The sequence below is a fragment of the Fistularia commersonii genome, chromosome 1, assembly GCF_037954325.1.
Source record: "Fistularia commersonii isolate RoL2024-O1a breed Wild chromosome 1, RoL_Fcom_v1.0, whole genome shotgun sequence".
Classification (NCBI taxonomy): Eukaryota; Metazoa; Chordata; class Actinopteri; order Syngnathiformes; family Fistulariidae; genus Fistularia; species Fistularia commersonii.
In genome coordinates this window covers 23,354,307-23,381,767 of record NC_141284.1, presented here as the reverse complement: position 1 = coordinate 23,381,767, position 27,461 = coordinate 23,354,307, and the positions used below count along the sequence as shown (strand labels likewise).

At 43.7% G+C, this 27,461-nt stretch overlaps 2 protein-coding genes across 2 annotated transcripts; one reads left to right on the top strand and one right to left on the bottom strand.

The window, feature by feature from the left end:
* The first annotated feature begins 355 nt into the window (after positions 1–355).
* marcksb (myristoylated alanine-rich protein kinase C substrate b) lies at positions 356–3,276 on the top strand. The gene is made up of 2 exons (XM_086155350.1): positions 356–775; positions 1,772–3,276. The coding sequence occupies exons 1-2, from the start codon at positions 680–682 to the stop codon at positions 2,351–2,353; spliced, it is 678 nt and encodes a 225-aa protein (XP_086011476.1). The 5' UTR covers positions 356–679; the 3' UTR covers positions 2,354–3,276.
* Positions 3,277–7,003: 3,727 nt separating this feature from the next.
* col10a1a (collagen, type X, alpha 1a) lies at positions 7,004–11,127 on the bottom strand. The gene is made up of 3 exons (XM_086155338.1): positions 11,007–11,127; positions 10,549–10,687; positions 7,004–9,030 (listed from the first exon to the last, which is right to left on the bottom strand). The coding sequence occupies exons 2-3, from the start codon at positions 10,670–10,672 to the stop codon at positions 7,190–7,192; spliced, it is 1,965 nt and encodes a 654-aa protein (XP_086011464.1). The 5' UTR covers positions 10,673–10,687; positions 11,007–11,127; the 3' UTR covers positions 7,004–7,189.
* Between the last annotated feature and the right edge of the window lie 16,334 nt (positions 11,128–27,461).

Genomic DNA, 27,461 nt, shown 5'->3' with positions numbered 1-27,461 from the left:
CGATCATTTCTTTTCCCAACGATCGAACGACAGCGATTGATCGGATCGAACAATTCATCCCGGGGAATCAAACGCGGCGTCTCTCGACCGCCCGTAAACATCATCAAGATTCCCCGCTCGCCGTGTTTTTTTTTTGATGAAAGGGGGAGAGGGGGGTTTGAAAGAAATAAATCAAGTTTTTGGATTCTGCCAAGTGGATATAAAAACAAGTTGTTGGCCATGTTGTTGTCTCGCTCCCATTGTCCTCTCCCCAATCCCCCTGGCCCCGCCCTCCTCGTTGGAACGGCGACTTGTGATTGGTCGAGCCGCGCTCCCTGTGTCGTCATAGGCCCGGCGCCCATTCATCAGCGGACCTGGGCGTTGTACTCAGCATCTCATTTGCGGCGGGGCCAATTTCTCTCGCTTACAAACTCCGGCTCGGGGGGGAAGAGGAAAAAAAATTGAAAGAATTCGCGTTTCTTTTGCGTCTTCGCCACATTTTTTTTTGGTCGGGGGGCCGAATTCTCGCACGTCACTTTGCGGTCGTCTGGGTTTCGGGCTTGACTCCTCGGCGTCGGATCGGAGAAGGAGGGTCTCGGAGTTCGGCTGGGGGGAATTCGGAAGGAGGCTTTGCGGTCTTTGTTCATTCATTTCATCGGTCGGGGTTCCTTTGTTGGACCGGGGGAGAGAAAAAAAAAGCATGGGATCGCAAATCTCCAAAAACGCTGGGAAAGAGGAGGCGGCGGTGGAGAAGCCGGTGGAAGGCGCGGCCGCCGCGGCCAAATCCAACGGGCAGGTAAACGGAGTTTGAATTATTCGCTGTTTTCCTCTTCGAAAGAGAAACCTCAGGCCGGCAATGTGTTGCGTCAATGGCGAGCTCCATGTTGCGCGGCGCATCTCCACGCACACCGGCGCTCGGAGAAAGTGCCCCCCCACCTCATGCATCCATCTTCCCGGCGTGTTCTTTCGCCCCCCCACTCACCACCGCCTCGCGTGGATTTTTTTTTCACGTTTTCCCCACATTTATATTTACACTGAATCATTTCCCTCCCCAAAAAAGCGTTCAGTTTCAGCACCACCTCGTGTTATATTGATTTCTTTTTTAACGCGCACTAATTTGATTAACCGTTTTTTTGCATTCTCTTTTGAATATTTTATCTTTTGTGTGTGTGTGTGTGTGTGTGTGATTTTTTTTTTGTCTTTCTTTCACCATTCCCTCCTCCGCTCACTCTATTCATTTTCACTCTCTTCATTTAAAGGTGTTTTATTTTTTGAGTGGGGGTCTGTGGGCGCCCTCGCTGTGGCTGCATGGCCATTTTAGAACCGCCACGCCTTTGTTGCCAGAGTCAAGAAAAGAGACGGGTTTTGTTCTCGTTATACATTGCAAAAGCCGAGTCAAATTGAAAGAAAATGAATGATTAAATACAAAAAAATATAAATTAGACGGTTCTTTCATAGATGTCGATCATTTAATGAAGAGGCTTAAAATCCCCCAAATTCCTGTTATTTCCATTACTCCAAACCTCACGCCATCTAGTGGATTTTGTTGATATTACAGTCTCATCGACTCTCCTGCTCGCAGCCAGATCTGTCGTCACTCTCCTAGCAACAGATGTTGCTGCAGTTTTAGAGCTATTTTTCAATTGGCCACCGCCGCCCCCCTAATCAGATTAAATTTATATAACAATTAATTTGAGGAGTTCTCTTAAATATGTTAATTAAAAGCGACCTGAATTTTTTTTTTTTTGCACATTAATGCCGAACACGCTCAAAATCATTTGTCTTCCTCCAGGAGAATGGTCACGCCAAGACCAATGGAGATGCCTCTCCAGCTGCAGAAGAGGCTAACAAAGCTGATGTGCAGGCCAATGGCAGCACTCCTACAGAGGAGGCACCCAAAGAAGACGGAGAGAAAGTAGAGGGTGCTGAGGCCAATGGAGAGCAAGAGGCTGCTGCTACGAACGGAGAGGCTTCAGCCAAACCGGACGAAGCCACCCCGTCCACCAGTGAAGACGGCAAGCAGAAGAAGAAGCGCTTCTCCTTCAAGAAGCCCTCCTTTAAGCTCAGTGGCTTCTCTTTTAAGAAAACCAAGAAGGAGTCCGAGGAGGCGGCGGAGGAGGGAGCCGCTGCAGCGGCAGAGCCCGCGGAGGGAGAAAAGCCGGCGTCTGACGAGGCGGCCGAGGAGGAAACCAAGCCGGCCGAAGCCGCCGAGGAAGGAGCCGACGAGGCCAAGGCGGAGGAGCCGAAAGCTGAAGAGGAGGTGAAGACAGAAGCGGCGGCTGCCGAAGTCGAAGAAAAACCAGCCGAGGCTTCACCTGCTGAACAAGAGCCGGCAGCCAGTCCAGATGCCACGGCCGAAGCCGCTGCCGAGTAATCCTGCTGAATATGACACCGGAATGAAGGAGACAACGGAGCCTGTCTGAAGGAATGCGAGGACTTGTCTGAAACCAGGGATTTTTTTTTCCTTTTTGTTGGTGTACGTTTACTATTTTGAAACCATCTCATCCATAATGACTGCAATGTCCGTGGCGGTGATGGACCGGAGAGTGTGCTGCTTCCTCACCGCTCACTGGTGCTTGCATTTGTGACGTGGGTGAGTGTGAAGGTGCGAATGTGTGCGTGAATGCTTTTCTACATGAAACCATGACTGTGTTGACACAATGCTGAATCTGACATATTTAATTGAAGTCTTTGGTGCTGGGCAATTGGATGTAGCAGCTAAAGCTGTGTCTGCAAGATTTGACACATGGTGATATTTAAAGGGAAAGCCCTCGACCAAGTCTTAAATGTTGTCTTTGCAGTGCACTGTTGTTTACAACCCTTAAGCTCAACACTCCTGTGGACTCAACCATTCCTGAACAAACTAGATTTAGTTACTCTCAAAACAATAGGTGCTCATCATTTTCCATTAGAATCCAACATTTTCAAACTCTGTAGTAATGCACGTTGTATAGACTTTGATATTGCTGGTTTTATGACTGAAATGTACCTAAATGACATTTTTAACAGATTACCCATTGTAAATGAAGTTTTGCTTGTTTTTCACCATTTGTAAGATTGAATAAAATTGGGAGATGTTTTAAGCAAATGTCGACGAAGCTGTGATGACTACAACTCTTTCAGATCCTGACTAGAACATACACAATTAAGCGTTTAGGGTATTTTTTTTTTTCTTTGTCCTTTGTATATAACAAGGCTTCACTTCAATATGGAATGTAATATTGGCTTTGACATGGTATTGAGGTGTTCAGTTTATTTTCTGTGAGCACTGAAGAATAAAGAAAAGTGTGAATTGGCCCTCTGAGCTCATTTATTCAGTGTTTCAATGCACAGCCTCTGTCGTGACGCCTGACCAGCCACCGAGAGCCCAACCTGATTCAATGTTCGGACACTTATGTTACAGCGCCCTCGTGTGGCGCCAATATATATAAATATTTTTAATCCGGTTTCAGATTAGATTTTTTTTTTCCCCCCAACCCCCTCCAACGTTGTAGAATTCGCAATCCAGATGATTTTCTCTCACTGCAGGAATTGCAATTCAGAGAAAATATTTATATTAGGATGGGGTGGATTAAAATAGTGCACAAAGACGATCAGGAATTGGAAGCATAAATTCTTTACATTGAAGGTAGGGTATGGCATGTCAGAAACTGACATTTGAAAGGATGGAACTAGATGACTAGTTGTTGCAGAAATCATTTGTAGAAGTCTTTAAAAACACTTAAAAGCTTAAAGATTGAGACATTTGACTGAAAATACACACCTGAAAGTCATGAAGTACACTAAATGAAGATATCCGTGTGACAGAGCTTGCTATTCACATCACGCATGGTAAGATTGACAAATTATTCTCCAGTGTTAAAAAGTACTCCCTATCAACTCTGGGACTTCAGTAAACTGTTTTCTTTTGTAATGTGTTTTCATCGCAATAAAGCACCGAGTGCGACATCCATCACCCCCTCAATTTTACTTCTAGGAACAACCACAATGTGATTATGTAAATAGACAGGGACAATTATTTTTATTCAATCGCATAACCTTCGCTTTTGACTTTAAATGATAGTGTGTCAAACATACATTTTTACAATGTCTGAAGTTTAAGTGTAACTGACAGTTGGACTCGCCGCCGAAGTGTCAGGATTCCTTTTTATAAACACGCCGGAGCTGCAATAAACTTCCCCCGGGGATGTTTATATCCACCCAGAGCTGCACCAGCGCTCATGTCAAACCATCTATTTCCTTTAAACCCTGCTTTAGTCACCACAAGAAGGGTGTGTTTAACACATAATATTTCTATTTCGGCTTCTTGGTCTGCATGTCCATCTTGGTCAGGTGGTTGAGGGATATGCTGCTAATTTCAGCTGGTGTTTGTCCCACATGCTAAGAGTCATGAAATACCCCGGGAAGCTGGAAAACCTCTAAATATTTTTAAGTTCCTTCATTTGAAGTGCTTTAGTTTTTTTTTTTTTCTTTTCTTCAAGACAGCCCCATACAAATGAATATAGACAGTCAAGAAGTAAATAGGTGAGATTAAAAAAAAAAAACAAAAAAAAAAAAAACATATATTAAAGTGAATTATTGCAGAGGATTATTTTGGAGTACGGTTTGTGGAATGAACCAGAGGCTGTGCCTTGTCTCTCTTCCTGTCTGACCCGTCTCATGGGGCAACCGCCAAGTGTCTCTGAATGGCGTTTCCCTCAACCCTTAGCGGTTTCCACTTCAAGCTTCCCCTCTGTTCTGGCCCCAGGGGCCCCCTCACCTCACCGCCATGTCGCTTGCTCTCAGGGAAGATCAAATAGACTCTGTGCTGCCAGAGGACCATCCCTGTCCCAAACCCCACATGCTAACTATTTCTAGCAAAACCATACTCAGGCCTGCACGGTAGAGTAGTTTTCGTAAACTATGGCCGCCAAGTTGAAATCCACTGGTCCCTGTGCGGGAAGCGATATCATTCTTTACGATTCTCGTCAATCTCAGCTATCACGCCAGCGATGGAAAAGTACATTTTTTCAAGCCCTATACTTATGCATTTCCATACATCCAATAAATCTTCTCAAATCCTTTTTTTTTTAAATTAATATGGCTGGTGCTCTTCCACTACCCAGTACCGGCTACGGCCTTACAGCGGTTGCTAATTTTCATTTGTTGCCCTTCGTTGAGGGCTTGACATGTACCGAGCAAGAATCGAGATTCGCCACGGCGACAGTCAGCCTGTTTGAAGGGCAGGAACAAAATCATAAAAAGGGTGTTGGCTTGTTGCTTTAGGGCCCAGGAGCAGCACTTTGTTATCATTAGCCCACGGAAGGGCACCTTAGAGAGCACTTGATCACTTCGTCTATCTGGGTCAACCGAGAGGGCTGTATAATGTGTTATCCTGCCTCCCAGATGCCCCCGAGAGGGCACTTTTACTGCTTCATTTAACTGCGGTAGAATGAAGTGACTCTTCTGCGCATCTATTGTAGACATAAGCTGTCATATCTACAATAGATGTAGGAGACTAATGTAATAATACAGTATGTCAATAATTCATTTGACTTCTGTCCGTATTGTGTAGTTATTCTAATACTGACATAAGTGATGATTGATGATTGGGAAAAAAAAATCGGGCTCAGAAACTGATCTGATACTCTTTTCATTGTATCCCAGCTACTTCAATACGTTATGAATATAAATTCAAAGTCTTAATTATTTCTCTATGTTCCCAGATCTGGGTTGCAAGTTTTGTGGTATTGTCATGGTTTCCCAAGAAACACACCATCGACGAAGAAGCTCAGTGAACAGGATGTCGATATTCTGTGTTTGAGCACGTGAAAAGTAATGTTCTTGACACAGAAGGTGGTATAGCTCTCTCAAAATTATATTTGTATTTAGAAGTATTAGTGAGGATGTTGGCGAAATGCTGTGTTGCTTCGTCCCCTTTTCTGTAAATAGACAGGTACAATTGGGAAGCCACAAACTACATCCCTTCTCTGATTTTCTGTTGCGTGTCTGGATGCCCCCCTCTTAGTGATGGGACACGAAACTCCTAGCAGCTATAAAGTGGCCATTACTCTGCTACTCCGACCCGTGACCTCTGACCTCTCGGCATCAGGTTGCAGCAGTCAAAGAATTCTACAGCTGCAACCCGACAGAACACGACAAACCCTCCGAAAAGGGGGGTCGCCTCGAAAATTCACAAAATTTCCAACAGCTTCAGCCATCGTCGTCAAGGCAACACAAAATAAGAAGGTAAATTATTATCAATATGTATTTTTAAAGAGTACTTATTTGAATCGTACCATGATTTGAATCTTTGAAATTTTGTGATTTTCTCTCCATTTTAACATATACAGAATTGTAAATGCTGGCGTTCCCTGCACTTTAAGCCGCGCAGGCGCCGTTTCCAAAGCGTTGTGGTGTTAGTCTGATGATTTATCAGGATTAATGTATTTATCTTTATTGCTGCAGTGAGAGCTGATCTGGAATTTGACCGTATGATCTTATGAAGACTTCATCTACGATCACGTGATACATCTCTACACATGTTTTGGAGTACTCTCGAGTACGTTGTTAAAAATGGCGCCTGGCACAAAACATTTGTTTAGACATCTTTTATTTTAGTCATTTTGTTTTCCATGACATAATAAATGTTCAGGGATTATGATGTTGCTGGTAAACAGTTTGTGTTTCCTTGACAATGATCTGGTAAGTTATTGCATTATAATGGTCAATTTGACCATTACCATTCACAATATTCAAGTCACATATGAGGACGACAGTTACAACATGTTGCACAGACAGTATTTGTATCCTTTTAATAAGATTATTGGTCACCCAAACAAAAACAAAACAAGGTTGTACAAAAACAAACAAAAACAGACAAACACGTAATTAAGAACCACCAGATGAAGTCATTGTAAAAGGAGATTTGAAAAGAACAAGTGAGGACATGACATAGATATTAAACCTCAATTTCACATGCTGTCCAAACCTACTGGTGATTTTGCGAATTGCTTTCCCCATCCCTGATCACCTGTTTTCATAAATTAGTTTTCCTTCTTCTAAACACCTATTTCTTGTCGATTTCAAGTCGAGATGCCACTATTACCGAAGTTGAGAGTGAACTGCCTGTCAATTTATTTTGAGGCAAATGAACAGGGAGTTTACTTCAGTTCGAGAAATAGTTTGCTAATTTAGTTGGTTGGCTTCGGGACACTACCGCATTAACGTATCACGTTGAGGCAATGAGGAACCCGGAGAAAGAGCAGTGGACATTCTCGGCGGCGAAGACGGCATTGGCCTCCTCGTCGGGAATTTGGACGTAGACTGTGTCCTGCTCATCGAGCAACAGCACAGCGCTGCCGGACATCTGGTCCAGGAAGCCTTTGTTGTACTCGTCATAAGTGAACATAACGGGCTGGTCGTTCTTGTACAGAGCCACCAGGGCATGAGCACCATTCACATGGATGCTGTATGAGAAGTAGTAAACTCCGGGAACCTGGCAGGTGAAGATGCCTGTTTCGGGATCATAGTGATTCTCAGCGTTGTACACTATCTTGTCAAACTTGATGGGAGAGCCGGCCTCGGGGTAGGGTGTGGCCAGAGATGCAGTGAAGGCAGACATGGGGGACTTGACCATAACCTCGCTCATGCCAATGCCCATACCTTTCTCAAAGACAACCTCACCAGGGGGACCGGGGGGACCGGGAGGGCCAGATGGACCGGCCTCTCCATCAGCACCAGGCTCACCGGGCAGACCAGGGGGGCCCTGAGGTCCAGGGACACCCTTAGCGGCCAAGCCAGCGGGGCCGGGAGCTCCAGGAAGACCTGGGTGTCCCTTGAGGCCAGGAGCACCAGCGGGACCTTGAGGTCCAGTAGGGCCTCTGGCACCTGGGGCGCCATCAGAACCAGCGGCGCCTGACTCACCAGCACGGCCGGGAAGACCCTTGGGTCCGGCGGGGCCTGGAATGCCTGGGGCACCTGGGGTACCTGGGGCACCTACGTTTCCTTTTTCGCCTGTAGCACCAGTGGCCCCTCTGGGTCCAGCAGGACCAGCGGCACCTGGATAACCCTGCTTGCCCTGGAAACCTTGTGCTCCCTGATCTCCCTTGTTTCCCTTAGGTCCCTGAGCTCCTGTTGCACCTGTGTCACCCTTAGCGCCAGCAGCACCAGTCTCACCTGGGAAACCTCTTGGACCCTGAGGTCCAGCAGGACCAGTAGCTCCAGTAGCACCAGTAGCACCAGTGTATCCTGTTGGGCCTTGCTCACCCTTTGCACCAGTGGCACCTGTGCTACCTGTAGCTCCCCTCTCTCCCTTCTCTCCATTTGCACCTGGCTTTCCATATCCAGGGACTCCAGGGGCACCCGGAGCACCTGCAGCTCCCTGGCTACCTTTGGGTCCAGCTGGACCGGGCAGACCTGGGGCACCATTCTCACCTGGTTTGCCTGAAACACCTACACCAGGGGCACCAGTGTGTCCCTTGGGTCCCTGTGGTCCCATGGGACCGGGTGCACCATCTCTACCTGGGCTACCTGACTTTCCTGGTTCACCGGGCATACCCGCTTTCCCTGGCTTGCCAACTCCAGCCTGACCTGGGGCTCCAGCAGGGCCCATAGGCCCAACGGGTCCTGTGGCACCTTGAGGACCAGCAACACCTACCCCTCTATCTCCCTTGGCACCCGGCAGGCCAGGCACACCTGGATGTCCTTTCAGACCGGGCTCGCCTCTGGGCCCCATTGCGCCCGGGAGACCTGTAGCTCCGGGCTTGCCAGTGGCGGAGAGGCCAGCGGGTCCAGGGCTGCCAGGAGCTCCAGGAGCCCCGCGAGGTCCCTGAGAGCCGGTAGCACCAGTGTCTCCTTTCTCACCAGGAGCTCCGTCAGAGCCAGGTTTGCCAGGTCCACCTGGAGATCCAGGTTTGCCAGTGACGGAACGTCCGGGGGGTCCTTGGGCTCCGGGGGGTCCTTGGGGTCCGGGTTCACCTTCAGCACTCTCACCTGGGGGGCCAGGAGGGCCAGCGGGGCCCTCAGGGCCGGGCTCACCTGGGGCACCAGGCTCACCTGCCACTGACACCACTGTGAATATTCAAAGAGTGATCATGGTTAGTGAATCAAGTAGAAGCACACCTGATGGATTTGCTGATGCATTTTGCTTTAACTTTCAAATGTTTACTGTAATGGTTTGCGCTGAAATAAAAAAAAAAAGTAAACAATTACCAAATGGTGTTGGTCATATTGTAGCCAGATGCTGTCATTTGTGAGACATTTTCATGACCATTTTTCTTAAACAATAAACTCTGTGATCTCCAGCTCCTCAATATCATGGCTGCACTGACCAGACAGTCACTCTGACTTAGCATGATGTTTCAAGTGCTATATTTTGGAGAGGGTGCACGTTTTATAAAAAAAACAGGTCAGATGTAAAAAAAAACAAAACAATCATTGTTTTGTCAAATGTGAATTAACAGGGATGTGGCATGGATGTAACTTTAACCTACAGATCATTTGCTTGGATTAAAAGTCCAATTTGATTTGTATGTACAAACATCGTCACATAGTCAGGCAATAAGGTAGAATAATAAGTATTCTATAAATTCCCTCATATTTGAATAATATTAATCAATGCTACTCAATAAATAACCTCCCCCCGGTAAAACACAACAGAATTGTTTGAAAACAGTAGGCCATTACTTCTGGTTTAATGTGGTCCCATATTTTGTTTTAAAGATCTTGTTCCTGTAGCTTTGAGTGGATGGCACTGAACAGATGTTTCTACTTCTGTGTGAAGCAGGCACACCCAAGAAAACCGCACCGCTGGGTGACTGGACTGTAATTGTCAGGTTCCAACTAAAAATAATACCAGTTATGTTCAAAGAAAATGGCAATAAATGTTTTTTTCCGTTGTATTTCGCAAGCCTCTCGAAATACACACCAGAATTGCCCGTTTTGTATTTTTTTAGACGTGAAACCTCAACATAAGTCAAAATAAGATCAGTTCCACAAATGACGGCATCAAGTGCAACGATAATACCGTGCATGTGATTAAGGCAAACATTTGGTTTGTATACCTATTATAGCAAAGAACATGAACATGAATCTGTTTACCTAACAACTGTCATTTTGACTGTCATGAGCAAATAAAAAAAGGAAAAAAATTAATGGAGAGACTGAAATTGCAAATTTATTTTCTGAGTAAAATATCACTAAAATGTCATACAGCACTGAGGTAAGATGGAAAAACCGATGTGTCAAAAATACAAGTAACTGAGTTGCATGAATGCGATGTGTAAAACTGAGATTCAAACAGCTCAGTGATTGGAGAAGAGTGCGCAGCGATGCAGCCAATCACAGCGCGAGACGGTACCAGAGTAAGTCCGAGATTATTTTACCAAGTAAACTACTGCTGCATCTCTCTGACAACTGATGCTGTTTCATACGGTCACAAAAAGACACATCTCCCCTCGCTGAGGATTCATCGGTAAGAAGGTAACCATGGAAACTGAGAGGAAACTTTCACTCAGAATAAGCAGAAACTAAACTGCTGCCTGCCCGGGCTGTCACAAGAAACTGAATGAGTACTTGGTGCTTTCCTACCATGGCTCTTCACGGTGTGGTACTGCGGGGCAGCCTTCACCATCTTCTTCATCACATATCGCTCCCCATGGGCTGCTGTCAACGCCACCATGAGGAGGAGGATGCTTGCTACTCGAATGTCCATCTTCCAAGGTCAAACCTGCAAGAGGGAAAGTCAGCAAGATCAGTCTGGAGGCACAGGGTGTGAAACTGCTTAAACTTCTCATGTTTCTAGTCAATTCAAGGTGATAAAGCTGTTTTGCCAAAGCTTTTATTATTTATTAAATTACAGCAGAAGTAGCAAATGCAATCAGATCCCCTGTAATGTAGATTTCTGGCTTTCTGCGGGGTTCCCAAGTATCATGAAGCTCCAAAGCACCCAAAATCTATTCTCCTCTCCAAAGGCCTAGGTGAAGCCTAGATGTTGATTCCTCCAGAGAGGAAGCTGTCTAGAGAGGAAGAGAAGAAAACACACATACCAGCATCCAATGGGGGGAAAAAAATCTCTTCAGCACCAGTGCGCCCCTGGTGCTGCTGTATATCCTTGGGGTAGGAGCACAACTGAGGATATGCTGCTTTCTAGTACAAGGTTGTGAGTATTTATACCATATCTACCCCTCACATCATTAAAAAAAAAGAAAAGCCCCCACCACACAAGTACCTCCCTCCCCAAAGCTAGGCTGTAATTTGCAGACAGATCTGCCCAAAGCGGGCATGTCGCATCAGGGTGCCTCCATGTCTTGAAACATCCAGACACATGATTATCACGTTTTTTAAAAATCATTTTTCCTGAACTAGAAAATAATAATCTTCACGCAGAAAAAGAAAAAATGAAACTCTTTTTAAAAAGTTCTTTCCAGTTCCACTTTTTCATATATATAGTGGTAAACTCCTTCATCAGTGACTTTTTCTTTTTTTTTTCAGCTCAGAACACATGTTCATCAGTACAAGTTTTTCAGACCACCTGAACAAATATGACGTCTTCTGAAAATAGTCCCTACAGATCTATTTACAATAAATAGATAAATAAATATAAGCACCGGGTTGCTTTGTGGTAGTTGCACCTGTATTTCCCTACAAAGCCTGCATTGATGCTCAGAACCAGACTCTTCAAATCAACATCTTCAAATTTACACCTTGCCTGTCCGAGTTGAGGGGGGAAATTTGGCCCCCTCACCTATTCTGACTGTCTGACCCCCCCTGGGCTCCCCAGGTCAAGGTAAACAACAGGAACGGTGGTAAAATGCGGCCCGGTGCGTGCTGAACAAAGGATCCATGGAGGTGCCCCACATACAAGTTCAAAGTAAATAATATATTTCTTATTTTTGTTGCTTAGGTAACCGCACCGATCTATATTTCATGCATTCACTTTTTCTATATTCTTTTTTGAGTTAAAGTCCCCGACTTTATTTGCCCCCCCTCGGTGGCGAAAAGAAGACAGAGTGTCCTAGATTTCAGTCTCTATTTCTGGATGAACAGTGTCTCTCCCTCAAAAGCACTAATAAAGCTATAAAAGGAGTCACTGGAAAATAGATTTGGGTTTCTTTCTTTCAAGTCTTGTGAATGCCTGCCAGTGTGAGCGTCTTTTAATCATGCAGTAAGAGTGTTCAGACACCAGGTGGCAGGTTTTACTGTTTCACGGCGCCTCTGGCTGCAGAGGGGGCCATGCCTCTGTGGTCATTTGATATTTTTGGTCCTGACGGTGCATACATCATCAGAGGGTTAGAGCCTATTTCTACAGTTACAGCTGGTTTCTGTCATGATGTTGTATTTCCTCCATCAGCTTTGTCCCCCGGTATTATCCTCCCCCATCCTCCACCTTGTCTTGCTTACTTTTCGGTTCCCCCAACTGTAATTTCTCAATCTCAACCCCCGGCCGCATAGGAAATGCATACACCCAAATAATCACATGTTCTTAAACACACAAGTGGCCATAAGTGATGTGTAGGGGCCTCGAGATCCCATCCCGAACCTTGCTGAACACGGAGCCGTTTGCGGTAGATGCTCTCTGTGTCATGTTGTCATGATGGCAAGAAAAGACACATACATGCGTTGAAGTTATGCACTCAAATTAAAGAACATGTGACGACAGTTTCTCCCACTGTGGCCCATCGAAGATTCTCAAACTCTCCGAAATAGACCACCGCATCTACAATTTCCCACAGCCTTACCTTCCCGAACTTGTTTTCCCATACATTCTTTTAATAACATGGGGTATACACTGGGATCCTCTCCTCCCGACGTGTGAGATTCTATCCATAACTCAGACGGTATCAAAGATGCCGCTTGATAACAGAATTGCTCAAAATATTTTATTGCATGTGCATGCAAAGCTGGAGAGAGGGCTTCCTCCGATTTCAGTCTGTAATATAAATGGAAAGCAGTGTTTTCTCATTTCGATTCCGTGTGTTTGGATCTTTGCTTTTCAGATGAGTAAAATGAAACGCGTCGGAGGCGGATTAACGCGAGTGAGTGCAACACCGTGTTTTTCCCGCACCACCATTTTTGTATTTCTCAGTAGCACTGTATTATTTTAAAGCCTCCCTATGTTTCAGACCCAACAAGAGACCATTTTAAGTCAGATTTAGATAAAATGACAGAGCGAGAGAGGGTGGAGTTACAAATTTATATATTTAAAGTTCAAATCACTTCAGTTTATTTGTGTTTTCAAACATGGCTAAACCGCTGGGAAGGAGGTTCTCCCTTTTTTAGCTGCAGAACAATGATTCATCTTTTCATGCACGAAAATATCAACAATGTGTATCTACATGTGAGTGGGCGAGGAGGCAGGGACGTTCATGTACGTCCTGGAACCAGAGTATGCTACTATACTATACTACAGAGTATACTACTATACTATACAGAGCATACCAACGGATCCTGCACAGATGTTCACCTAAGGCAAAATGAAAACTTTCTCCTACGGATCCAAACGAAGCATGGGAAGTTGTGACTGGGCAATCCTTCGTTGCCTGAACCGCATGCAGACAATATACAGTGAGCTTACATCCTGGGGTCCTACTTGTTCGGACCTCAATCCGTTTAAACAGCCCTTAAATCTCCCGAGAGCAGTCGAACCCTGTGACTGTGATATTTGTGCTTGTACCCTACAATGAAAACAGCATTCGAAAAAACGGTTTATGCTTTTCGCCCTTTTTTTTCCTGCTCGACTCCGGCGCGCAGGAATTGATGTTTCTGGTTTCCTCGCCGTGCTGACCGAGGCCCAACCCACACCCAGGAGGAGAACATAATTGGCGGTTGATGTAAGGGGGACCAAACCGAGCACGTGAGTTAGGCAACGGCTAAAGATACACCATCATGGCTGGGATACAAATTTGATGTTTCAATAAAGTCCGTGGACCACTAAGAGCTACCTTAAACTTTATGAATGGCAGGCTTGACGAGGGCCCTTGTGAATGATTGGTGGGGAAATTACAGGGTCCTGAAAACAAACATGGACGACCCAAATGGAGCCGGAAGTGTAAAAGTAACTGAAAAGTAGTGGTGGCAGCTTAGGTGGTGATGTTTGGGAGGTCAAAATCCCAGAACGGCAAAAAAGCGAGGGTGGCCGGCAGCGGCCGATTTGACGTGGGCAGCGGCAACTCTCAGGTGTGAACGAATCTGCTGAGATTGCGACGGTTCTTTTGGAGGAATCGAGGAGGGACTATAACAAAAACAGAGCAACTAAGTTGGGTTGTTCATCTTAGCCGAACACTCACGCGATGTTATCTGATGAAACCGCCATACGACTCATTTCTAGAAGCAGGAACTTGCCTATTGTCAGTCATCCAAGTCAAGTGTGAGCTTATCTGTGCCGCAAAATCTGTTTCCATAGGTTTATTTCAGGAAAGCACTGACTCAGCTGCTGTTAGCCTATATTCAGCCAAGAAAATCGGAGTCGCAGCAGCCAAAAACCAATTACAGAACTGGAAATATTAAGCCAGACGGTTTACGAGGTGCTGAAAAGCAGCGGTGGTGCACACAGTGGGTAGAGAGGTAAAAAGGTCAGAAAAATGTATATTCATACTGACTGTAGGCTACTTTTCCTCCTGGTTAGTACAGCTGCAATCTTCATTTTCTCGCTTTACACAAAGTTTGCCACTACTTGACGGAATCTTTACAAGGTTAGAAACCCTCCCATCAAACAAAAGACAGACTTCTTGAATTAGTGTCGACGGTTTTAAAGGTATCAAACTCAAATAAAACCACCTTTACGGGATTTTCAGTGGACGGGTCTCGGTGCTGGAGTTATCCTGTATTTAAGAATAAAGACTAATCTACTTTATCAGGCTTGCGAGAATGTCAGGGTTCACCATCTGTATTGGGCTGCGTCAGTGATTTCTCAACCGGTGCTCAAAAAGAACCCTGTGAGGAGACGTCTTTGTTAGAGACAGGAAGGTAAATACACCCAACTGTCTTAATGTGGAGTAAATTGCATCCAAGCAGGGGTGGATTTATATTTGACATGTCATTTCATAATTACATTTGATTTCAGCACATACTCTGTGTGTGTGTGTGTGTGTGTGTGTGTGTGTGTGTGTGTGTGTGTGTGTGTGTGTGTGTGTGTGTGTGTGTTTTGGGGGAAGTGGCAAAGTTGATGCGAAGTGACAAGCAAGAGACAATGTTTACAGAAGACAATGTCACCTCTCTTGCAGGAGCAGACAGTTTGGGCTGCGCCATAATGACTTGTCTCCGCACACTATATTGACTTGCCTCCGTTCGTGACTGTGTGTTCGCACCACACGATTCACATGTATGTGCGCAGATTGTTTGCCGTGTAGTGAGACTTGGCCGCAGGGAGTCACATGGAGTTCAACGTGTACAGCCTCATCACAATGGTGGGGTCGAGCTCCATCCATTTTGGCTTTTGAGGTTTGCTCGGAGGCCATGTGGGGAGATGGTCTGGTCAGAGCCAGAAAGATTAGCTATGTCAAAAGGAGTCCACATTATATAGCCTAAAAAAATACATTTTGTTTAAGTAATATTGTTGTAATCATTATTTAAAAAAAAAAAATACAGTGATTTCAACATTGATTCTGAGTGATATCTTTGCTGAGCAAATATCTACCATTATTGTTATTATTATGGGTTCATATTTACCGCTTTCTGGAGTCCACCACCTCCGTGGGAAAAAAGCAGTCGTCTCTCGAACCAGAAGCGCCGGACAGTTACAACACTGTAATTCATAAAATGAAAAGAAAAAAAAAAAAGACATTTTGAACAAAATTGGACCTTTCCTGACACAATGATATGCAAAGTATTTGAGTTTTTCTGCTGCTATAATAAGGTGTTTACAATTTTGTTTTGGTTTGTTTGTTGTTTTTTTTTTTCCACAACGAATTCCACTGCCTGCAGTTTAGCCAAATATTCTGAGTTTTGGTCCAGGACTCTTGGTTTCAGCTGAGTCAATCAAGACTTCCCAGTGCTGCAGAAGAGGCAATTTTATATTTTGGTTTCCTTCTTTTTCCTTTCCTTTTTTTGGTTTTCACAGGCTCTTGTTTTGTCCAAAAGCTTTATTTTGGCTACTTTTAAACTAGGCAAAGTCATTTTGTGGCAATAATACAATTTTATGGTTAGATTCGGTTCTTTTTGCCCGTGAGGCTTCGAAGGATTTTGTTTTGCAAGCTATTAGCCACGGTCTGTGGTGACTTTGCCAGATTTTAAAAGGATAAAGATACCAATTTAAAAACAACAGGCGGCACAGCAATACACCGGTCAGGGCTTCTCCGTGTTCTCCACGTGTCTTTATAAGTTTCCCCCGGCTACCCTGGTCTAATCCTAAAACATGCAGGTGTTTCATTGCAGGCCCTAAATTGCCCAGACGTGTGAATACCAGGATGTCTCTATATGACATCTGAATGAGAGAGTGAATGATTGCTTCTACATGTGGCCCTGTGATCGACTGGCAACACAACGCATTGCAGGATAAGTGGTATAGATAATGGATGAATGGATAATTAAAAAAACATTGGTGGCACTGTCGCGAAACTGATTTGCATGAATACAAAGAGAACTGCAACCTGTGGATGAAAACATTGGTCCGCAGTCATGGGGCCAGCAGTTCAGCGCTTTTCCTTGTGAAATCTTTTTAAATTATTCTAAAAAAAAATAAACAGTCACACGTGTATTAATCTCTCGAACGCCTCGTGTGTTTTTCCCAGAGCCCCTGAAACAAAGCATTCAGTCGTTTCGATGTAAGGCTCACTGCCCGTGTTTTGGTGTTTGTGGACACAAAACATCCCAGAATAAGTCAGGATGGGAACACAAAGTAAAGGTCCATTCACTATGGTTTGCATGCTGACTTCTGTTTCCACAAGGGGGGGGTTCAGAGAAATAAACTTCATATTTGCCAGCTGCGTTCAAGGTACTGTTTGGCAGCTTGGAAGTGTTGCGAGTTTTGCTCGGACCTCATCAATGGAAAGCTGTCTGAAACAGCACGGGTCTGGGATATTTCTCTCTGTTTGACCTCCGCAAGGAGGCAACCATTACGCCTTGTCTGACCACAGGTACATCTCAGACTGTTAGTCCAGACCAAACAACTCTGAGGTTGAACAGCGAAAAAAAAAAAAATCTGGCAGGCTAAATAAATTCAGCTGTGCCGTATTTGCTGGGCATTTCCTCAAAAATGTAACTAAGTTTTGCAGGTTCCTGCAGACTTGCGTATGATTGCGATCCCCTTTTTTCACATGAAGTAAGTAATGGTTGAACAAGTGTTCGAAAGAGCTGAGCATTTATGTGAAATGAGCTGTGAGAGCCCCGCTCTAGATGGTCGCTCTTTTGTTCAGCACGTAAAGAAAAAAACAACATTTTAACGTTTAGATTTTAACATTAACATGCACTTTTTACTGGAGGGGACGTTTAAAGCTCAGTCACCTAATGGCCTGGATCCTGTCTGGTTTTTGTTAAATGGTGTATGCCTGTCAGATGCATTATATAGATTAAAGCTTTTGGAAATGCAACTTTATAAATGAAAATCTAAACCGCTACAGGGGAGGTCCATATTATTTATTTTAACGTCATAAATACATCGGCATAGCCTATTCCTTTTTTCGTCGCATTTCTATTCGTTGATCAGCCTGTAATGGCTGAAACAATAAATGCTCCCCGGTGGTCTGCAGGGCCAATGTTGCAAAGCAGAACAAAGAGTTTGTTATTTTGATGAGCCACCAATTTTTGTGTGGAGAGCCCGTTATGCAGTCCCGTCCTGAGCGGAGCCGAGCCGTCTTAAAAACAGAACGCATGTGAGTCACTGCACTCTGTAATTTCTGCGCACTGCAGCTGCCTTAAGTGACCACGGCTGCAGACCTGTTAACCAGGCTGATCCACATGTAAAACTTTCCTTTCCTCTTAACATAATAATTGTAATGTCACTTCCCTCCATTGCAGCATGTACAGGTTTAACTGAAATGACAGCTTGGCCGAGGAGCTTTCTAGGACGGGCACGATGACTATTTTGGGTCTCTGACCTTCTTTCCTGACAAAGAGCCTCTGTTAATCTCCTCTATAATTCCTGCACCAAATGTCCTTTTTACTACACAATGCAGATCTCTGAATATAATTTCCCCCCAGGTTACGGCCTTTGCTTTTAAAGCTCATCTGAAACCTCCAAGTTGGACGTCTTTCACCCTGGAGTTCGAGCTGGACGGAAAAGTCAAAACGGTGCAGCTAACTTTGCTTATGAGACTTAGAAGTGTTTCCAAATTGCTTTCCTTTTTTGAACCTATTTATGGTTCCGTATTTCAAACAAAATATCCAAATGTGGAAGTTTGAGGTTGTGTGGCGGGAGGAAGAGAGAGTCGCAGGGCTAATACTGGTACGCTTTTTCTACCGCTGTGTTTACATTGGTCTAGTCACAGTTTGGTCAGATTGCAACAGCGTGCGGTTGAATTAAAACCGTAGCTGCGGCCGCTGCATAGATCCCATCTTATGCGAGACAGACAGGTGGACTTAGACGGTGTCTGGAAACGTCTGCAATGAAACAAAAGACACATTTTGGATATCTAAGAAAAGGACGAGGTTTGATGCCCCCTGCATCCCCATTCACTGAGCTGACAGATGCTGTCACCACCTTTCTTTGGGCTTTGGGTGATAAATAATGTATTTCACGACCACGTCTACATCTGCTGTCAGTCGTAGTAAACACACAGCATTGCAAGTGCATTTTTATGATATGGAAGTATACACTTTTTAACGTTTAACGTCAAAAGATATTTCTAAAACAAATGTCAAAAAATTCAAGTCTGTCCTTTTAAGACCTGTTTAGATTGTGCAATCTGGCCCATTTCATCTGTTCAGATTTTCTTTGCAGTTGCATTTTGCTTTAGTTTACAGTTTTGAAGAGTGTTCCCTGTAACTTCATTCTATTTGTCGATTTAATTTCAGTTATTTCAGTTTTGTTTTTTTTTCATAAATATATCTCAACCACCATAAATTACAATAAACTTGGAGAATATGGAGTGAGGATTTCTGGGAAATGTCATATGCAGGGAAGCGCTGTGTCATACATGACAGAAAACATCATCAACTTCTGGGAAATGAACCAGGTTCTTTGACCCACCACATGATCTTTCCTTCAATCTAACCAAGTTGTTTTGGGGTTTAAACTAACCACAGTTTAACCATAGCATGCCTGCACCATCAAACAAATCTACTGTTTAGAAGGACGAGTAACAATGTGGAAAGCAAAAAAAGACGAGCTTGTCATCTAAAGGCCCTGTCAAAAACAAGGACAATATTTTCCTCTGACCAGCACAAGGGTCGCAAAACTAATCATTCCGAGGAACTGGAGAAACCAAGTTGAGGAGGTCTTTCAGGAAATTGGTAACAAAGCTGGCAAAAGGGGCCTCTCTTGAAAAAATTCTATCCCGAATGAGGAGAGGACAGGGAATGATGTGCTGAAGAGAGAAGATGGCATGCAATTTAAAGCCGAGGCTGACAGATTGTGAGGAAAAACACTAACCATGTGCAAAGTATGCATTTAAATTATGCATTGCTTAGAATCTCACTAGATAGACGATCACTGTGGAAAATTACATTTGATATATGTTGTACTGCATTGCTTTGTATATCTTTTAATCACAATTATGTCATACATGTGCATGCGCCTTTGTACACACGCATCTTGTTGGTTAAATCACCAAAAAGTATGTAATTACAGAAGAGACCTTTTTTTGATAGTTACTTTTAGAGTTCAGATGATACTGCGTCTTGGGATACAGTGCTGAACATATATCATTCCAACACCACTACACTTGGGAGAGGACAGTATTGGCAAGTGAAATCGGCATACTTTATGTAACTTGGGTCGTGTGTACTTAAACGTCATCGTGGAATAACCACCACTCAGACAGCAAGTGACTTCCACGAATTTCATTCATAAAAGCTCAAGAAAACGAAGAGTTTTCCCTGCAAATCTGTAATTTTACCAATGTTAAACATAAGATGAACGGTGGTTGGCGGGTTCCTAGTTGGATTCTGACGGGGGGTGGGGGGGACTCGCTCGTGGAGTCTACATGTTCTCCTTGTCTGCACAGATTTCCTTCAAGTTCTTCAGTTTCCTCTCCAGATCCAAAAACACGCAGTAGGTTCTTTGGGGACCCTAAATGACCCCTACATGTGAATAAGAGAGTCAGTTGTTATATGTCTATATGATGTGTGAACGCGACAATGAATGGTCGTATGTCTCTGTATGATGTGTGAATAAGAGAGTGAATGGTTTTATGTTTCTATACTTGGCCCTGCGATCGACAGGCGACCGGTACGGTCCAGGGGGAGCCCCGCCTCTTGTCCATTGACAGCCAGGACAGGCTCCAGTATAGATAAGGTGTGAATGAATACATATAAAGGGCGGCACGGTGGTGCTATGGTTAGCGCTTCGGCCTCCGGCAGACTGTGTTACTGGGTTTCCTCCCAGAGTCTAAAACCATGCACCAGGTTAATTGGAAAAAATTGGGAAAAGTTGCCCTGAATGAATGAGTGAATGGTTGTTTGTCTGTATATGTGGCCCTGCAATTGACTGGGGTCCATACCAGAGTGTACCCCAACTCTCACCCGATGACAGCTGGGACCGGCCCCAGCATCCCCCATGGCCCTGAGTGCAAGATAAGCGGCGGACGATGAATGGATGGAATACATATAATGCATTATAATACTGTGCAAGAGCGCTGAATAAAGCCCACAAAGTTACCGTTTATCTGGATGCTAAATGTTTGTAATCACTCTTAACACTGCATTTCAAATGACAGAGAAGCGTCACCCTTTATTGCGGAAAATGCATACACTCGTTCTCCTGACAGACCTAAATAGAAAGAGCTCAGACCAAACTGAGATCAGTGTTATGCTCTGGACTCTCAAATCAAAGTTCTCATCCACTTTCACTTCATACAGTGTGAAGCCCCTCTGCTATTTGGAGTGCGTGTTCCCCTCTGTACTTCACAGGCTTGCTTCATTGAAAACTTAGCTAATTATATCCCGTGCCTGTACACGTGCAGCCACTATAAGGTATACTTTCACCCGCTATTATCTTCCCGAAATTTCACGACTGCAAAACACCCTTTTAATTAAAGGTCGGAACCTAACATTATGAGCTGGGGAGCCTTTTGGCTGTGAAAAAAATTAAAAAAAAAAATCCCAGTTTCTCCAGTCTGTCAGTCTGTGTCAGTTTGACAACAGAGGGCTTAGAGTAAGAGTCAGTCCTCTTTTTCAGCTCATGCAGAGGTGAGATGAGGTACTCCAGACAGTTGCAGCTTTCTACTCTGTGATGAATTACAGCAATAAAGCGTCTGTCGGTAATCACCAGCTGATAATAAAAGACAGGTATGTGTGGAGACAGACGGTGGAAGCAGGGTCTGCCTCTGAGCAGGTGCTGTCACAGTGCTCGCAACTAACGTGGTACACCTCCAGTTCAGAACAGTTGGTCCACTAAAAGTAGCAAGTTCAATGTCAATCATCTGTTATCTATCTATATAATACAATTAACAAACATATTCAGTAACACAGCCTTTGTTTTTCCTCACAGATCAATGAAGCCAATACTGTGACTGCTTCCCATAGTTTAAACACAGCAGAGCATGAAGAGGGATTATGAATTGAATGCGTCATGAGTGACTTCGGTTTAATTTTATCGGTTGCCCACGACATACTGTGTTACATACAAGTGCATAAGTCGTATAAGCGAGTCAAACATTTGGCAGACGCTTTTATCCAAAGCGACTCTCAAAAAGTGCAATTCAGTCACCGAAGATCCAAAGCACCAGTAGTGGGAAGTTAGAAGTGACCATTCATCCAAATAGCCATCTCAGAACAATAAACATACATACATTCATTTTATGTTTTTTTTTTTTTTTTTTCGGGGGAGTTGGGGGCTAAATGTGATTAGTAGGATAGTGCTTGGGGAAGAGGGATGTTTTCAGCTCACGGTGAAAGATGGGCAGCAACCCTGCTGTTCTGACCTTTTCCGGGAGTTCGTTCCACCACCGAGGAGCCAAGACCGAGAAGAGCCGAGACCGGTTCGATCGGCGGCCGGCGGCTCTGAGTGATGGGGTGGACGGTCGCCGAGAGGTGGCAGATCGGAGGAGACGGGTTGGGACATGTGGCTTGACCATATCCCATTGTTCCATTCACAGCCCGGTAGGCGAGCACCAGGGTCTCGAACTTGATGCGGGCGGCTACCGGGAGCCAGTGAAGGGACATAAGGAAGGGAATTGCGTGGGAGAATTCGGGACGGTTGAACACCAGGCGGGCTGCCGATTTCTGAATAAGCTCCAGAGGCCTGACGGTCACCGCTGGGGCACCGACAAGGAGGGAGTTGCAGTGATTCAGACGAGAGATGACAAGAGCCTGGGTGAGTATCTGCGCGGTATAATTCCCCAATCTTTTGTTCATGGTTAATGAATGGTTACCACGTAACAGAGATAATGGGGAAACTTCTTCATAGTGATACTGATACTGATACTGTGCAATTACATTGAAATAATGATATCTGGTCTTTGAATTGTACAGATAGGGGTAGGAGTTTTGTGGGACCCAAATGCACAGGATCTTTTCAACAAGGTCTTAATGATTGTCGGTCCTAGCAAGTGGAGTCAGTTACCATGTGGGCCGGCAGTCCGAGTCATAAAACTGATGAGAGCAGCTGGTGAAGCAGGTGAGCGGAGGATGGGTCAGAACCAGGAGATTGGGCAAGAGAAGTAACGGATCACAGGGAACGAGGAACTAGGCTGGCATTGACGGGGATGACGATCTGGCAACCAGGGGATTCTGAGGCTGGTGATCGGGTTCAGGTGACATCAGGACATGATGTTTGCCATAAACTTCAGATGAAACAATATGCCAAACTTGTTGCTGTGCAACTTAACAACTCAACATACAAAAATGATTTTGAAATTTAAAGCACACGTTAGTGGAACACTTCATGCAAATGACCCCTGCCAACACCGCCATCTCACCACCACCATCACCACCGCTTTGAGAACAGGCTGACTCTAGTTTGCTTGTGGCTGTTTCCATGGTGGTTTGGTTGCTTCATTAAGCAACATGTTAAGCATACAGTATGTTATGTTACAGAGCTCGGAGTTGGTTTTGGGGTTTAGACAATGGAAAGCCAGAGAGCTTTATTTAGGACACTGTGATTCACTGCGCTGTCAACAGAGTAGCGACTGCTCTTTGATTCGCTGCTGTATCTGGTCCCACAAAGTTTGAATATATAGCTTGTTGAACACAGCACTTCAAGCCTCAGGACAGGGTTTCCTGCACATTAATCCTTATGGAGCATGTGTCATGGAAAGACAGCACAAATCAAATGAGCGAGGGAGACAAATATTACCTTTTAATGTCTATTTTTGGCTCGGAAAGAGCTCGTATTGCTGCAGACTTGTTATTTGCATTTTTTTTTTTTTTTTAGAGGCGAAGTGATGCCGGGGCACTCCTGAAATACCCTCAAGTATGGGTATGTGTCGGTGCATGAAACCACAAAGTGTAGCGTTGTCGTGCAGCTTCGCGTCAGCTGAGAATCATTCCATTCTTTTGTGCGTTGTTCGGGTTCATGAAAGATTTAATGAAAGCCTTGAAATAACCTTGGTATAATGCATCCAGAGATGTTCGATCTGTAGAAATAGAATTGTAATTCTATGCTAACAAATGATATACCTCTACTTCTCCTAACTCTGACTGGCGCTCTGATTGCTATATATAACTTTATGATAGATCATGGGACTTTTTCTGCACTAAAATACAGATTACTTAAGATTCTTGCCGGTGCCAGCTTTAAGGACAAATGCAGTGTTTGAGGGTTAGCATTGGATTTCAAGCCTCTACTATATGGGTTACAGTAAGTTCAGTCCCAGATAACGGTGAGAGGGCGTTTTTTAACCTCGGCGGTTGATATCAGTGGGCGCCGTGACATTTTTAACTCCTTGGCCTATCTGTTGTGGAGTGAAGGGTGTGTTCATCCCCGGGGAGGATTGGCGTTAAATGTCTAATTATGTCGGATTCTATGTGCTCAACTTTCCCAGGGTACAGTAAAAGTAACTTAATGTGGCACAACCTCTATAATCAGTGATGTTAAACCCCACATGAGACAGGTTCTCACACATGAGGCTAGGAAAGTATCGGGGACCCTGTGGTGCAAAATGTATGTCCTTGTGTTGTCAGAGCTTTAATTATGTTACTTTCACATGGGACGGGCCACAAAGCCATTTTTGAGGTAGCCCTACCACTCTGATACGCTAAATAGCATAAGGAAATGAGAATTTAGAAGTACCCGAAAGCAAAAGTAGGCTCGACTCGCATTGATGAATATTTTTGAAGAGATCATTTTTCATAACTGATGATGTGACTGCAGCAATGTCATCACTGCGAATAGATGAGCTATGTATATGTTTCATGGCAACAAACTTTTACCATTAATGCAAATTGTTATTTTCTATTTATTTTACAATTTTCTTGTGTTTACACATTTAAGTAATTTCCTGCTGATATTTGCATATGATGCGTGCACGCATTGCAGTTCTGTCTCCTGATACTTATCAAATAAAGTGGCCTCAAAATGGGCCTTGCAATGTGTCTGCCTGGTAAAATCTCTCTGTTTGGATCTGGGGCCATATTTTGAAGCAGACTCCATCGTTAAGAATAATTTTTAGATCTGAGACAATCGAGAACGACTGTTATTGCAATTCTACCGGGAATGAGGAGGTTTAGCATAAGTTGTAGAGAATGTACATGCCTGAGTCAGTGATAAGGGTTTTTATTAATTCTTTATAATGATTCAAAAATCCATAGGGCAGATATGAGTTTCTCCCTTAAGCTTGGCAGGCTTGTTTGGTCCTGTTCCCAGAGACCTAAATGGTCCAGAGATGAGAAATGCTAGACTGAGAAATGAGACCGAAGAACGTGAGCAGGTAGATGACCACAAGCAGACCGCAAAGGCAAAGTGCTTAACTCTCAAACTCAAATTCACTGATTAGAAAGGAGCTGTGTAAACACGTACGGCCGCCAAAAAAGCCTTGCCTGCAGGAGAAATTTAGTTATTACTTGTGCCCGGCACAGGTCATTAACCTAATGCCACTTAATTTGTTTAGGAATTTTTTTATGGAGAAAAAGGGGAAATTAATGCATACATTTGAAGCTGCTTTTGATTTTTAGCAGGTCAATTTAGCCACTTAAACACTTTTATTTTCTGAACAAAAACTATACTTTATTTGCTTGAAGCAAATCTATTTTCATTTACCATGTTATTATTTTTTCAGCGGGGCCTCAGCTGTCCGTCGATATACTTTAAATGCAATAATGCAATATTGAGTGATAAAATTTTCCTACCTACAGTCAGATATCATCTGAACCAGATAATGGCCTAATTTGAATGAGACACTTTTTGTTTTTGAAAATTATTGGCTTACTTATCCTTCTTAGCAAATCAAACCAAATGTGCCAACATCAAGGATTATTGGGGAATTTTTTTCGAAGCATCCACAATCAATTAACTGAGGATGAGCATTTAACTATGCAGATAGAAAAAAAAGAAAAACCTAGCCAGAATGTGGTATGCAACAGTGGCAAGTAATTATCTGAGCATAACCAGAGAATAACTAAAGTAATAAAAAAAAGGATGGAATTAGTGTAAAATGAACAAAGACAATGAGACAGTTTGGAACACATCATTTACCCAAATCTGTTATTAAATGAAACGTTTCATTGACAAAAATGCTGGCTGAAATAGACATGAAAGGCACTTCTCATTGATCCACGGACCCACTCGCAGACGCGTTTGTGTACTTGCGTTGCGTGTGTGTGTGTGTGTGTGTGTACAAGTAGAAGGTGATTTGAATGTGTTTTTTGTTGTGTGATTTGAACACTGACCTGAACACTATTAACCTTCTTAATTCTCTTACACGGTGGGATGGAGATGGAAGCTGTCTCGGCGGAGCTTGGCAGGCAGGGTGGGTGTCTGTGGTCAGTGTTCCTGCCCTCTGCGTCTCCAGTGGCCACCCTACACATTTCTCCCAGTGGCATTTCCCTGAAAACCCAAGGTAGCAGGCCCTGAAAATGAGAGTGTTGCCTAAGGAGTTAAAAAAAGACATGTTTGATCATCCTCCTCAGCTACTTATTCCCATACTTGTTCAGCTATATCTATAGAATTTGTATTTCTGGTCAAAGTGGAAATTAAAGTTCAATCATTTAGGTTTTCTGCTACCTTACCATTATTGCTACCAAAGGGGCACCAAATTAAGATTCTTCTTGTCGCTCGTCAACCGCCAAGAGACTGAAAAATGCGTCATAAGGGACATGATACAGCAATTTGTGGCTTAACTATAAATATGATACATGATGCACAGAGAGTTATTGTGTATTCATTTTCCCATAGGTTTCACATTATGTGGCACCTGTGGCAATTTTCAGTAGCCCGAATAGGTCAGGGGTGGGAATGTTCATATAACAGTCATCAAAATGTCAAGGAAAACCAGAACTTGCATCCGAAATGTCTCGAATATGAGAACAAAAAAAAAAAAAAATAGATCAAACCACAACCCCATCCACAGGGCAAACACAGGCTGTCACAGCTCACACATTCTGTGAAAGCAGAAGGATATCTCAAAATGATAATATGAATACATAACTAGACAGTAAAACAAAATGTAAATAAATGACATCCTCAATGTAAGGATTTCAAGAAAATAAGACTGGAAAACAAGTATCAAATTAACATTTAAAGCAGCTAAAGTGGGAATTGGGTGGGGCCTAAACCGAGTCACCTGTTCCAAAAAGTTTAAATAAGCTCTCACAAGGTGAGGCCCAGAAGTACAGCACATTCATCTGGAAAGAAAACCCTCCACACAGATTGACATAATTACTGTTAATGCCAGCTATTTTTTCCCCGTAAAGGTCTGATCAACATCACCAAACAAATGAAAATCTAAGATAGTTTAAAATTTTGAATAAGAATTGAAAAGAAATAAGAAAATATGGTATTGTAAACCTTTTTTTATTGCTTCATAAGGGTTTCCTTTATTTTAAATAAATCTGGTTTGAATGGATTCTCTATATTGCCTGTGAGCCATCCATGCACCTGGCACTATCCTTCACGTGTAAACAACCGAAAAGCATAACAGCTCCGACAGGCATCTCCTTCAGGACCTCAAATAGAACGACGAGCTGAAGAAAATAAAAATAAAATACATGCATGTTTTATATACGGTACCTCGAGCAAAACAAAACTAAGTTGAGATAAAAAAAACAATTACACCCAGCAGCCCAGACAGCGTTCCTTAAATTTAGAAAAGAACAAGAAGAAACTGTGCCTGCTTCCCCTCCTTCTGCTGAGTTTGTGGATATTTATAATTGGACACCACGTCTGGAAACCCAAGATAACTGTTGATTTTTTTTTTTTTTTGCCTCCAATCCACTCCCTTCATGTGTAAAATGACCATCTGGTCAGCGGG

Bases quoted from the DNA above. Each gene is read 5' to 3' on its own strand.
- marcksb (XM_086155350.1), top strand. From the start codon at position 680: ATGGGATCGCAAATCTCCAAAAACGCTGGGAAAGAGGAGGCGGCGGTG. The intron at 776-1,771 runs GTAAACGGAGTT...GTCTTCCTCCAG, and splicing joins CGGCCAAATCCAACGGGCAG to GAGAATGGTCACGCCAAGAC.
- col10a1a (XM_086155338.1), bottom strand. From the start codon at position 10,672: ATGGACATTCGAGTAGCAAGCATCCTCCTCCTCATGGTGGCGTTGACA. The intron at 9,031-10,548 runs GTAGGAAAGCAC...GAATATTCACAG, and splicing joins CCACACCGTGAAGAGCCATG to TGGTGTCAGTGGCAGGTGAG.